General features: G+C 54.3%; 1 protein-coding gene across 1 annotated transcript in view; it reads right to left on the bottom strand.

Moving 5' to 3' along the window:
- GRIN3B (glutamate ionotropic receptor NMDA type subunit 3B) overlaps nt 1-11031 on the bottom strand; it is a 43473-nt gene extending 32442 nt beyond the window's left edge. Inside the window, 2 exon segments of the mRNA XM_056867742.1 lie at nt 1590-1850; nt 10540-11031. Of these exon segments, the coding sequence (XP_056723720.1) occupies nt 1590-1850; nt 10540-11031 (753 nt within the window).
- Nucleotides 11032-13742: the final 2711 nt, after the last annotated feature.

Here is a 13742-nt window from a genome sequence, read left to right as displayed (position 1 = left end):
AAAATAATTCCGACGCTCTGCTCCTGTCCAGGGTGTCTGCTGGAAGATGTGTTCAGTAGGCAGAGAAGTGTCAGACTCACTGATGAAAGATAATGCTGCTCTTTATTGAGGGAACTACATTTTAGATGGGAAAGCTGAGAGATGGAGCCTCTAACTAGCTAAGCAGGGAGAAAGAGGGTAGAATGACTTGCGAGAAGGAGCAGGAAATTACACCTAAGAATATCAGTCTAAGGACAGACAAGAGGTGTGGAAAGGGTGGGAAGGTCTCTAGCCTTACAGCCCGAACTAGCTGATCACTTGCCCACCCCCTGCTGAGAGCCATCGTGGTGTTGTGGTTAAGAGCGGCGGACTCTGATCTGGAGAACCGGGTTCGATTCCCCGCTCCTCCACATGAGCAGCAGACGCTAATCTGGTGAGCCGGGTTGGTTTCCCCACTCCTCCACACGAAGCCAGCTGGGTGACCTTGGGCTAGTCACAACTCTCTTAGAGCTCTCTCAGCCCCACCTACCTCACAGGGTGTCTGTGGTGGGGAAGGGAAGAAAAGGGGATTGGAAGCTGGTTTGAGTCTCCCTTAAGTGGCAGAGAAAGTCAGCTCTTCCTTCTCCTTCCTCTTCCTCTTCTTCCCTTTGCATGCTAGACACTGCAATTCTCCCAACAGTGTCAGCTCTATTGCAAGGGAAAGACAGATCAAGAGAGAATGATGATCCACTTCCTGTATGTAACAAAAAAGTCTTGCAGGGATCCAAACAAAAGTCCACCTGGCCTAGAATCCTCTTCCCAAACCGATGCCGCTGGGAAGCCCACAAAGAAGGCATGAGGTTTGTTCCCTGACTCTCGCATCTAAAGGCAGATTGCCTCTGAGCACAGAGGCTCCTCGGAGGTCGAAACCCCAGCCAAACAGATACCCTCCCTCGCAGAGGTTAGCTTGCAAATGTTCCCTGAGCACGTTGGAATGTCCATGGCCATTCCCCCCCCCCGTGAAGTCACAGCAGCCCAGCCAATCGGCATCAAAGGCTCTCACAGATTTCCCCACCACCACCTACACCTTATATCATTGGTTCTATTACTAATAAAAAGGACTGTTTTGGAGAAGAGTTGAAGGCAAAGAAAAATTATATTTATGTCAAGTAATTACGAGGATCGTCCTTGACCATGTGCAGAGTTGGCTTTCTTTTGCCCCTAGCCATCTCTAGGACAAGGAAGGAAAGGATGTGACTTCTTGAGTTCATAAATATTGATATCTTGCTTGTGGGCTTCCTAGAGGCCCCTGGTTGGCCGCTGTGTGAACAGACTGCTGGACTTGATGGACCTTGGCCTGATCCAGCAGGGCCTTTCTTATGTTCTTATGAGATTTAGGGGTGGAGCCTGTGAAGGGCAGGATTTGTGGGGAGGATACTTCAGTGGGGTACAGTGCCATAGAGTCCCGAAGCAGCCATTTTCTCCAAGGGAACTGATTTCCGAAGTCTGGAGATGTTATGATTCTGGGAGATCTCCAGGCCCTGCCTGGAGGGTTGGCAACCCCGCCCACTGTGCAGTCAGCTGGTTCTGCCCAAAAAAAAAGCAGTTTTGCTTCCCTACATTAACCACACCGATAATTGGAGCAGCCAGTAATAGGACGCGAAGATCTCCGAGGGATCCAGATCCTCCCACGGGGGGGTCATGAAATTTTGATAAGGCTCTGCGGAAAGCTCGCAAAGATCTCCGCACGACTCGCGAGGCGACCCAAATCCTTTTTGTACGCAGCCTGCAACTTTTAAGCCTGCTGCGGACGAGCCCGTCGGGAATTTGGCTCGCCGGGGCATATCCTTGCAGATGAAGACGGGGTAGAGGATGCTCATCAAAGGCAGAATCTTTGGGACCCAAAGAGCCAGAGGGGCGGGGTGGATCAGCCGTCCCACATCTTCCCCTTGGCTTCACCAAGCCCCGTTTCGGCTTCTCAATAATTCATCCTTTCTAAAAGGATGAAGAGAGGGGAGAAAGGAGGGACCGTTTCAAAGCGAGGGAACGGCCGTTCCCTCAGCGCAGCGGCTGGCCTTTCATGCTCAGCGCATGTTTCTCCAGCCAGAACGACTGTTGACAGAGAAGGAGGAGGTGGCGCTTGCCTTAGAAAGCCAGCTGGAGAAATTGTGGGGTTTTTTTTTTGTGTGTGTGGGGTTGTCTGACAAATAGAGAGAATGACTAATGTCTAGCAGGACACTGCTGAGATTTATGGAGTTACACACCGTGTCAAGAAAGAGGAATTCGAGGGAGCGAGTCTTCACATAACAGGTAATTAATTCGCGGAGTACAAACAGCACCAACAGCTACCGGCTTAGGAGGTGTGTTGTTTTTTTAAAAAAAAGGAGTGTAAATGTACCTGCAAAGGATGGTTTTGTCGTTTGCTGTTAGCTACGCGGAACCTCCATAGTCAGATGCAGTGCATCTTTGAATACCAGTTGCCAAGGAGGCAACTGCGGGGGGGGGGGGGTTCTGTGCCCCTGAGCACGGGTCTCCGGAAACATCTTACCTGGCCACTGTAGGAAACTGGATTATATGGGCCACCGGCCTGATCCAACCTTATACCTGGTTGCCAAAAGGTGCTTCTTAGAAATCCACAAGCAAGCCAGGAATGCAGCAGTCTTCCCCCATTTCTCTCCAGCAGCTGGTACTTACAGGTTTACTGCCTCTGAACATGGAGGTTCCACCACAAGACCTCCTGGACCAGTCCACACGTTCCTCTAGCGTCTAGCCCAACATCCATTCTCACAGTGGTCAGCCAGAGATGGCAATGGGGGAGCCCACAAATACAACAGGAGTGTGACACGTCACCCATTTGACTCCCGAATACAATATGCACAGATATACAATCTGAACATGTAGGTGGATTGATGTTAACCAACACTCTCGGTACTGGCAACTTCACCCCAAAATTTATTTATTTGCTTCATTTATACCCCGTGTTTCTCCCCAATGGAAACCCAAAGCAGCTTACTACATTCTCCTCTCCTCCACTATATCCTTACAACAACCTTGTGAGGTAGGTTAAGCTGAGAGAGTGACTGACCAAGCTTCCATAGCAGAGGGGGGATTTGAACCCAGGTCTTCCAGATCCTAGTCCAACAATCTAACCACAACACCACAATGGAAATGGTGCTCAAACATATACTACCTCTGCACATGGAGGTTTCGTTAACCTATCGTTGCTCAAAACCACAGATGGACCTCTTGTCCTCTTTCATAAACGTGCCCCATATTTCTAACAAAGTCGTGCAAGTTACCGGCTGCCGGTGCCACCATATCTTGTAGCAGTGAGTTCCACAAGTGAATGTCAAAGTAGCATGTACTTCTGTCAGTCCCAAACATCTAGTTGCCAACTGGCATGATCAAATTACCTCCTAGAATCATAGAGTTGGAAGGGGCCACCAGGGTCATCTAGTCCAACCCCCTGCACTATGCAGGAAATTCCAAACAACCTCCCCACCCCACACCCCCAGTGACCCCTACTCCATGTCCAGAAGATGGCCAAGGTGCCCTCCCTCTCATCATCTGCCTAAGGTCATAGAATCCTCTAACCATTCTAGTATGGGGGGGGGGGCTGGCAGCAGATCTTCAAATTTAAGGAGACAACTTTAGCCCCGTCTGAGAGTAAACAGCTGGCCGTACAATAATCCCACAGCAGCGTCGCTCTCGAACCCAGATGTGGGCCCAATCCTCTCTTGACGCACTGATTCCCCACGCAGCAGAGGAGTCCTCGCCTTGCCAAGACGCAGACAGCCGTGTTCGTTCACCTTTCGCTGGCTGCCCGAGAGAGATCTACGACGTCCCCCTGGCCTCGAGATTCAGAATCTCTCTCTTCTGGAATGAGGGTATTTTTCACAGCACAAGGAAACTGTCATAAGCGCCAAAAGTTATAATGGTTGTGAATTTTTTCCCCTCCCTGGAAACAAAATCCGAGCCGGGCCTTGTGACGGCAGAAAGCTGCTCCGTCTCCACCAAGGAGACGGAGACCAAGGAAAGCAAAATGCACCAAGCAAAGCAAAGGAGGCCAAGGAAAGCAAAATGCACCTCTTGGTTGATCTTCAGCTAATGAAAAATAAGCTTTGCTAAACCTGCGAAGCTCGCTGCTTTGCAAGACCTCAGCTGCCTTGCCAGTAAGCTGAGCTTCGGCTTGATCCATCCACTCAGTTCTTATATAATTACGTTTTCACCGCATGCTCCAGCCAGTGTTGAACATTTTAGATTCTGTGCCTAACTCTGGCTGGATCACACCTACGTTAAAGAAATGTCAGCGTGGTGTAGTGGTAAGAGCGGTGGTTGATTCCCCGCTCCGCCACATGAGCGGCGGGGGCTAATCTGGTGAACCGGGTTGGGTTCCCCACCCCTCACATGAAGCCTGCTGGATGACCTTGGGCTAGTCACAGCTCTCTCAGCCCCACCTACCTCACAGGGTGTCCTGTTGTGGGGAGGGGGAAGGGAAGGTGATTGTAAGCCGGTTTGATTCTGCCTTAAGTGGCAGAGAAAGTCGGCATATAAAAACCAACTCTTCTTCTTTTAAGCAAGAAAGGGAACTGCTGAGCCTAAATTCTGGTGGGAAAGTGCCATCAAATCAAGGCTGACTTATATCAATCTTGGTGGGGTTTTCAAGACAAGAGACGTTGAGAGGGTGTTTGCCATTGCCTGCTCTGTAGAGTAACCCTGACTCCCTCGGTGGTCTCCCATCCAAGTACTAACCAGGGCCGACCCTGCTTAGCTTCTGAGATCTAACACAATCAGGCTATCCAAGGCAGGGCGGCCTTAGTTCTACGTGGATGTCAATCCCTCTGCTTATCTTTTCTAATACGAGAGGAGTGGTGGGAAGGCTGCAGTTTACTGGAGAGGGAAGGCACTCAGCACATGCTCAGAAGTACCTCTTGGCATACTGAAACTGGAGGGGGAGATGAAGTAGCTGCAAAATTGAGCTATGATTTAGGAAGTCCCTGGTTCAAATCCCACCTCTTTCAAGAGCTCAGTAGGAGAGGCAGAAGAAGGAGGAGGAGGAGGAGGAGTTGGTTTTTATATGCCGGCTTTCTCTGCCACTTAAGGAGAATCAATCGGCTTACAATCACCTTCCCCTCCCCACAACAAACACCCTGTGAGGTAGGTGGGGCTGAGAGAGTATGACTAGCCCAAGGTTACCCAGCTGGCTTCGTGTGTAGGAGTGGGGAAACCAACCCAGTTCACCAGATTAGCGTCCGCCGCTCATGTGGAGGAGCGGGGAATCAAACCTGGTTCTCCAGATCAGACTCCACCACTCCAAACCACCATTCTCATCCACTACACCACGCTGGCTCTCATTAGAGAAACCTCCATTCTCTCATCTCTGTAACATGGGTGTAATCATGCCAGCCTACCCTGCAGAGTTGTTGGAACGATTTTATTTATTTATACCCTGCCTTTCTCCCCCATTGCCGCTCACATTGTTCTCCTCTCCCCTCTTCTATCCTCACAACAACCCTGTGAAGTAGGTTAGGATGAGAGCGCGCAAGTGGCCCCAGGTCACATAGCAAGAAGGGATTCTGCCTTAAGTGGTAGAGAAAGTCGGCATATAAAAACCAACTCTTCTTCTTCTTAATTGTGCATAACATGAAGCTGCATTTTCTTTCGTAGGTCCTGAATCTACTGCTCAACAACTTTAAAGGTAGAGGGGGGGAAGAATTCTCCTCCCCCCCACATGGTATTATACGCCTCTTGTGTGTGCGCGTGGTCCCCCCCTTGTCAAGTCCTAATTTCCCCAAAACTGAAACGCCCCAGACACTTCCCCACAAAGACCTGCATTATGATTCACTTAAGGTCCCCAGTCGCATCAGATGAAGGAATATGGGGCGAAGGGGGGGGGGGGAGGCGTTCAGGTCTGTTGATGCCTTTTGAGGAGGGGCTCCCAGCGCCTCACCTGCTCCCCCCTAAAAACCGTTATTCAAAAGGCAGCCTCTCCCCTGCACCACGGAAGGGAAACTGGGAGCGCAATTTCAATTGCTCACAGGTGAAATTGACTGCGGGGGAACCAAAGGAGACGCCAGATGATACGACAGGCAGAGGAATCCTCTGAAATTGCTTTCGTCTTTGCCCTGGTCGACCGGATTGTGCGATTTTTAAAAAAGATAATCTGCAACCACCACCACCCCCCGCCCAACTCCAAATCCTGCTCACCTTTAGGATTGCCCCCCCCCAGATTTTTTCCAAAGAGAGATTTGAAGGGCAGCAGGTTGTGTGCCCCCCCACACCCGCCCAACGCAAAGCTGTTCCTTTGTGTTAGAACTGGCTGTGAAAAACTGTGGGGGGGGGATTATGCTGGGGAGGGGTCCCTTAAGCCCAAGCTGAGCTCCTCCCCACCCCAAAGCCCCATTCCCCAGCGCTCAAGGGGGATCGGGTCACACCACTCGACAGGTAGGGACGTGGCGAAACCGGGGTGCTTCAGCGCATATTGATCAGCCGCTCTCCCCGCCCCGCCCAACCCGAATTTCCAAAAAAAGAAGAGGTCCAACTGCGATTCCAACATCAGCTGCCAGCTATTGCAGGAGACATGAGCAGGTTATACAACCGGCAGGGCAAAACAGGGCTTCAACGCGACCGTTTGCCAACAAAAGACGGGCATTTCTCAAAAGTGACAGTTCCCTCTCAAGACTGTGTCCCCCCCCCCCAATCCATTGAAGAGCAGACAGATTGCAGGATCCGTCCTTGGCACAGCGAAGGAGGGGTTCCGGACCATTTCTCCCCCCCTCCCCTCAATACGGCTCTTTGAAATATGACAAATTTGTTTTGTTTTCGTGGACTTGGCGTTATTCATTTCTCAGCGGCCGAAATAGCTCTGGCGGCAAGCGGATGTGGGAACCCACTGCAGGGTACCACCTCTGTGGAACCAGAGGAAAGAAACGCATGGCGGAGATCACCAAAGAACCTAGTCCTCATAGAATCATAGAGTTGGAAGGGATCACCAGGGTCATCTAGTCCAACCCCCGCCACAATGCAGGAACTTCACAATTACCTCCCCCTTACATACCCCAGAGACCCCTACTCCATGCCCAGAAGATGGCCAAGATGCCCTCCCTCTCATGATCTGCTTAAGGACATAGAATCAGCATTGCTGACAGATGGCCATCTAGCCTCTGCTTAAAAACCTCCAGAGAAGGAGAGCCCACCACCTCCCGAGGAAGCCTGTTCCACTGAGGAACCGCTCTAACGGTTAGAAAGTTCTTCCTAATGTCTAGACGGAAACTCTTTTGATTTAATTTCAACCCGTTGGTTCTGGTCCGACCTTCTGGGGCAACAGAAAACAACTCGGCACCCTCCTCTTTATGACAGCCCTTCAAGTACTTGAAGATGGCTACCATAGCCCCTCTGAGTCTTCTCCTCTTCAGGCTAAACGTACCCAGCTCCTTCAACCTTTCTTCATAGGACTTGGTCTCCAGATCAGAGCACTCCCATGACACAACGCGGCCCTAAGCTAGGACAGTTTAGGAAGCCCCCGCGCGATAAAAATAACACTTGATAATGATCGTTATCAAAAGGACCTCGGAAATCGACATCTGACAGATTTATTGCTGCATGTGAACAGAGGCAAAGGCACAAAGGAAAAATAGACGGCAACTTTTGTTCTTATTTAGAGGTCCCTCGCACTGCGGGACCCCGCAAACCTGCAGTTTGCCCTTAAATCTGGTTCTACCGACCTTGAATCCTGGCACAAGCCCGTTCTAAGCGGGATCTTGGCAAGGCACCCACCTGCCAGGGGTGGGTGGGCGTCTGATCAAAGCATTTCCGGCAGCGATGGCATCTCCAGGGGAAAGCCCTCTACAGGAAAAAAAGGGGGGGACACCCGACTAAAAATGGGGATTGCCAACAGCTCCCGGATCCTGGCAGGGGTCCGATCCTCGGTGGCACGAAGCCACCAGACTGTTTATGTTGCCTTGGAAGTCCGGACCAGAACCAACGGGTTGAAATTAAAACAAGAGTTTCCGTCTAGACATCAGGAATAATTTCCTAAGAGTTAGTTAGTGTGGTTCCTCAGTGGAACGGGCTTCCCCAGGAGGTGGAGGGCTCTGCTTCCCTGAAGGTTTTTAAGCAGAGGCTAGATGGCCATCTGTCAGCAATGCTGATTCTGTGACCTTGGGCAGATGATGAGAGGGAGGGCATCTTGGCCATTTTCTGGGCATGGAGTAGGGGTCGCTGGGGGTGTGGGGGGGAGGTAGTGGTGAATTTCCTGCATTGTGCAAGGGGGTTGGACTAGATGACCCTGGCAGTCTCTTCCACCTCTCTATGCCAACAACAGCCACCTGCCCAGCCCACAGGGCATAGGAGCCCCAGAGAAAAATCTGGCATTAGCTGTCCCAAGAAAGCAGCGGGCGAAGGGCGCTGGCTTCCGACAGCAAAGCCCCGAAGTGCAAGGACCACTTGCCGGGAGGCAGCATTTCAAAGTAGACTGCTCTTGCCCGGGGAGCATTCCAAGGTAGACTGTTCTTGCCTAGGGATCATTCCAAGGTAGACTGCTCTTGCCTGGGGAGGCTCAGTGGGAGCCAATAGGAATAGGGATGCATCATGACAAGTATCCATTTTGACTAGTAGCCACAAATAGCCCTCTCCTCCGTGAACATGTCCTCTCCCCTCCTAAAGCCTTCCAAGGCAGACTGCTCTTGCCCGAGGAGCATTCCAAGGTAGACTGCCCTTGCCCGGGGAGGCTCAGCGGGAGCCATTCAGGACCCTGCCCCTGCCCGGTGACAGACTGCCCCTGCTGAGGGAGGCTTGGCGTGCCCCCTTCCTTGCTGCCAAGGAGGCAGCATTCTGAGGTAGACTGCTCTTGCCCGGGGAAGCTCAGCGGGAGCCAATCTGGAGATAACAGGTACGCATCGTGACTAGTAGCCACAAACAGCCCTCCCCTCGTAAAGCCCTCCAAGGCAGACTGCTCTTGCCCGGGGAAGCTCAGTGGGAGCCAAAGTGGAGATAACAGGTACACCTTGCGACTAGTAGCCACAAACAGCCCTCCCCTCGTAAAGCCCTCCAAGGTAGACTGCTCTTGCCTGGGGAGGCTCAGCGGGAGCCAAAGTGGAGATAACAGGCACGCATGGTGACTAGGTGCCACAAACAGCCCTCCCCTCGTAAAGCCCCCAAGGCAGACTGCTCTTGCCCGGGGAGGCTCAGCGGGAGCCAAAGTGGAGATAACAGGTACGCATGGTGACTAGGTGCCACAAACAGCCCTCCCCTCGTAAAGTCCCCCAAGGCAGACTGCTCTTGCTCGGGGAGGCTCAGCGGGAGCCAAAGTGGAGATAACAGGCACGCATGGGGACTAGTAGCCACAAACAGCCCTCCCCTCGTAAAGCCCTGCAAGGCAGACTGCTCTTGCCCGGGGAGGCTCAGCGGGAGCCAAAGTGGAGATAACAGGCACGCATGGGGACTAGTAGCCACAAACAGCCCTCCCCTCGTAAAGCCCTGCAAGGCAGACTGCTCTTGCTCGGGGAGGCTCAGCGGGAGCCAAAGTGGAGATAACAGGCACGCATGGGGACTAGTAGCCACAAACAGCCCTCCCCTCGTAAAGCCCTGCAAGGCAGACTGCTCTTGCTCGGGGAGGCTCAGCGGGAGCCAAAGTGGAGATAACAGGCACGCATGGGGACTAGTAGCCACAAACAGCCCTCCCCTCGTAAAGCCCCCAAGGCAGACTGCTCTTGCCCGGGGAGGCTCAGCGGGAGCCAAAGTGGAGATAACAGACACGCATGGGGACTAGTAGCCACAAACAGCCCTCCCCTCGTAAAGCCCCCAAGGCAGACTGCTCTTGCCCGGGGAGGCTCAGCGGGAGCCAAAGTGGAGATAACAAGCACGCATGGTGACTAGGTGCCACAAACAGCCCTCCCCTCGTAAAGCCCCCCAAGGCAGACTGCTCTTGCCCGGGGAGGCTCAGCGGGAGCCAAAGTGGAGATAACAGGTACGCATGGTGACTAGGTGCCACAAACAGCCCTCCCCTCGTAAAGTCCCCCAAGGCAGACTGCTCTTGCTCGGGGAGGCTCAGCGGGAGCCAAAGTGGAGATAACAGGCACGCATGGGGACTAGTAGCCACAAACAGCCCTCCCCTCGTAAAGCCCCCAAGGCAGACTGCTCTTGCCCGGGGAGGCTCAGCGGGAGCCAAAGTGGAGATAACAGGCACGCATGGGGACTAGTAGCCACAAACAGCCCTCCCCTCGTAAAGCCCCCAAGGCAGACTGCTCTTGCCCGGGGAGGCTCAGCGGGAGCCAAAGTGGAGATAACAAGCACGCATGGTGACTAGGTGCCACAAACAGCCCTCCCCTCGTAAAGCCCCCCAAGGCAGACTGCTCTTGCCCGGGGAGGCTCAGCGGGAGCCAAAGTGGAGATAACAGGCACGCATGGGGACTAGTAGCCACAAACAGCCCTCCCCTCGTAAAGCCCCCCAAGGCAGACTGCTCTTGCCCGGGGAGGCTCAGCGGGAGCCAAAGTGGAGCTAACAGGCACGCATGGTGACCAGTAGCCACAAAGCAGCCTGCCCTTGCCCGCCCCTTCCCCGGGGCGGCGGGGCGGACTCACCGGGGGGGCGGCGAAGGGCGCGGGGGGCGCGGGGCCGCCGCGCTCGTCCAGCACGCTGACGAAGGGGAGGCGGAGGGCGGCGGCGGCGCCGTCGAGCAGCAGCAGCTCTGCGCGGCCGGCGGGGAAGGCGAGGACGGCGGCGGCGCGGCGCGCCACCAGGGCCGCGCAGAGCCAGCGGGCGAGCGAGGCGGGGTCGCGGCTGCGGGGCGCGCCGGGCAGGAGCTGCAGGCTGAGGTTGTAGGGCAGCGCGGCGGCGGCGGCGGCGGCGCGGGCGGCGCGGGCCAGGGCGGGCCGGAGGCGGGCGGCGGCGGCGGCGGCGCGGGGCAGCAGGGCGCCCAGGCGGACGGCGTGGCCGGCGCGGGCCAGCAGGCGGCAGGGCTGCGGGTGGGCCCGGCCCGGCGCCGCCGCCAGCGCCAGCAGCAGCAGCAGCAGCAGCAGCAGCGCGCTGCCCGCCAGAGCCCAGCAACGGCGCGGCGCCCGGCGCGGCTCCATCGGTGCCGGCTGCCCTGGCGCGCCGCCGCCGCCGCCGCCGGGGGCGCCCGGTTCGACGGGGCGGGGCGGCGCTCGGCGCGCGCGGAGCGGGGATCTGGGCGTGTGCAGAGGGCGGCGAGCGGGGGAGTTCGCGCCACCTTCCTGCTCGGGGCTGGCAGTCGGACTCTGGGGTGGGGAGTGGGTTGCCGTCCCCGCTTGGGAACAGGAGGCAGGGTAGGTGGCCAGGTTCTTCGAACGTTCCAGCCAGGATCGAACGCACGTTCTTCGAACGTTCCAGCCAGGATCGAAGAACGTTCGAAGAACGTTCGTGCGTTCGATCCTGGCTGGAACGTTCGAAGAACGTGCGTTCGATCCTGGCTGGAACGTTCGAAGAACGTCCGCGCGTTCGATCCTGGCTGGAACAGGGAAGAAAGGAATCTCCAGCGGGCCGGGCGTTTTCGCCCTACCACTTAAGGAAGAATCAAACCGGCTTACCATCGCCTTCCCTTCCCCTCCCCACAACAGACACCCTGAGAGGCAGGTGGGGCTGAGAGAGCTGTGACTAGCCCAAGGGCACCCAGCTGGCTTCATGCGGAGGAGTGGGGGAACCCACCCGGTTCACCAGATTAGCCCCCGCCGCTCGTGTGGAGGAGTGGGGGATCGAACCGGGTTCTCCAGGTCAGTCCACTGCTCCAAACCACCGCTCTGGACCACCACACCGGCTCTGGGAAGCTCTGGGCGTGTGCAGAGTGCAGCAGAACGAGTGGGGGAGAGAGCAGCCGAAGACAGGAGAAGTTAGTGCCCCCTTGCTGTTCAGAAGCAATCTGCCGCTGGGGGGTGGGGGGAAAGTAGGTTGCCATCCCCTGTTGGAAACAGGATACAGGGGCCTGGGTTTTGGGTCCAACTCTGCGGGGATGGGTCTTAGAGGCTCGCTCTCGGCCCAGCCTACCTCGCAGGGTTGTTGTGGGGATAAAATGGAGGAGCGGGGAAGGATGTGTTTCGGGCTGCGTTTGACTGATTTTGGTTTTTATTTATTGGCAGTCGTGACTGGAGGTTTTGAATGGTGACCTTTCCTTAGGGTGGCTTTATTTATAGGTATATTCTTTTTCTTGTGTCTTTTTAAAATAATCGTCATATTGTAAGCCGCCTGGAGTTCCACGAGGGAGAAAGGCAGCTAATGCATGTTGTAAATAAATGAATAAATTTTGAGTCCCCGTTGAGGAGAAAGGAGGATACTAAATACAATAAAATAACTTTGTGGGAGGGGGGCCATCATGAAGCTGCCTCCAGCACCATGTGAAGAAAGGAAAGGGTACTCCTGAACATAGGCACAGTGCCCCTCTTTTCTTCTAGACCACCTCCTGTTCACTGGTCATGCACAAAACACAAGATGCAAAAAAAAAAAAAACCCATACGTAAAACAGTTTTAAGAGGAGGTGCAGAAAACAAACAAAAAACCTCCACTGGTAGAAAAACATCACACTTAATCCTCATCGCACCCGAAAGCAAAATACGCCCCGCCATCATGAGAGAGACACCCGAAAAAGTCAAGTCAGCAAGATGGCCAGGGAAGATGAAAAACAGCTACACCCTCTCTGCCCCCCCCCCGAAAGGAGTGCCGCCGAGTCCCCCTTTTAATAACCCAGTGATGGCCGCCCTCCTCCGTGTTTCCTTTTATTTGGAGATCAATTCCGTTGAGGCATCCGTAATTGCGTCTTCGGCGTGCGGGCGCCCTTCACTGTGATTGAAGCCCTTCACCAACCACCGGGGGATTTTTGCAGCTTATTAAGACTTGTGTTCATAGTCTACAGCCAAAGGATCCGGCTGGCTCATGCAAATTACTGTGGTGAACCGGGTTGCTTACCCCGCTCCTCCACATGAAGCCAGCTGGGCGACCTTGGGCTAGTCACAGTTCTCTCCGAACTCTCTCAGCCCCACCTACCTGAACATATTCATGAACACATGAAGCTGCCTTATACTGAATGAGACCCTTGGCCCATCAAAGTCAGTATTGTCTACTCAGTCTGGCTCTCCAGGGTCTCAGGCAGGGGTCTTTCACATTGCCTACTTGCCTGGTCCCTTTAACGGGAGATGCCGGGAATTGAACCTGGGACCTTCTGCGTGCCAAGCAGATGCTCTACCATAGGTGTCTGTTGTGGGGAAAGGAAGGGAAGAAGACTAAACCAGTTTGATTCTCCTTAAAGGTAGAGAAAATCAACATAAAGAAACCAACTATTTCTTCTCCTTCTCCTCCTCACCCTGTCCATTGATAGCTTTTTTGTTCTCCCCTGTCTTCTGCCCTTTGCTTCCCGTATTTACCCCTCTCTGATAATACTAGAACAAAGGGTCATCTGCTGAAGCTGGAGGGTGACAGATGCAAAAAGGAAGTATTTCTTCACACAACACATACCGTAGTTAAATTGTGGAACTCCCTGCCCCAGGATGTGATGGCTGCCAACTTGGAAGGCTTGAAGAGGGGAGTGGACATGTTCACGAAGGAGAGGGGTGTTCATGGCCACTAGACAAAATTGATACTATGATTCACACCTCTCCAGGATTAGAGGAGCATGCCTATTATATTAGGTGCTGTGGAGCACAGGCAGGATGGTGCTGCTGCAGCCGTCTTGTTTGGGGACTTCCTAGAGGCCCCTGGTTGGCCACTGTGTGAACAGACCGCTGGACCTGATGGGCCTTGGCCTGATCCAGTAGGGCCTTTCTTATGTTCTTATGTA

The sequence above is a fragment of the Euleptes europaea genome, chromosome 2 (assembly GCF_029931775.1).
Source record: "Euleptes europaea isolate rEulEur1 chromosome 2, rEulEur1.hap1, whole genome shotgun sequence".
Classification (NCBI taxonomy): Eukaryota; Metazoa; Chordata; class Lepidosauria; order Squamata; family Sphaerodactylidae; genus Euleptes; species Euleptes europaea.
Note: the sequence above shows the minus strand (reverse complement) of the source record. Positions and strands in the feature narration are given on the sequence as shown.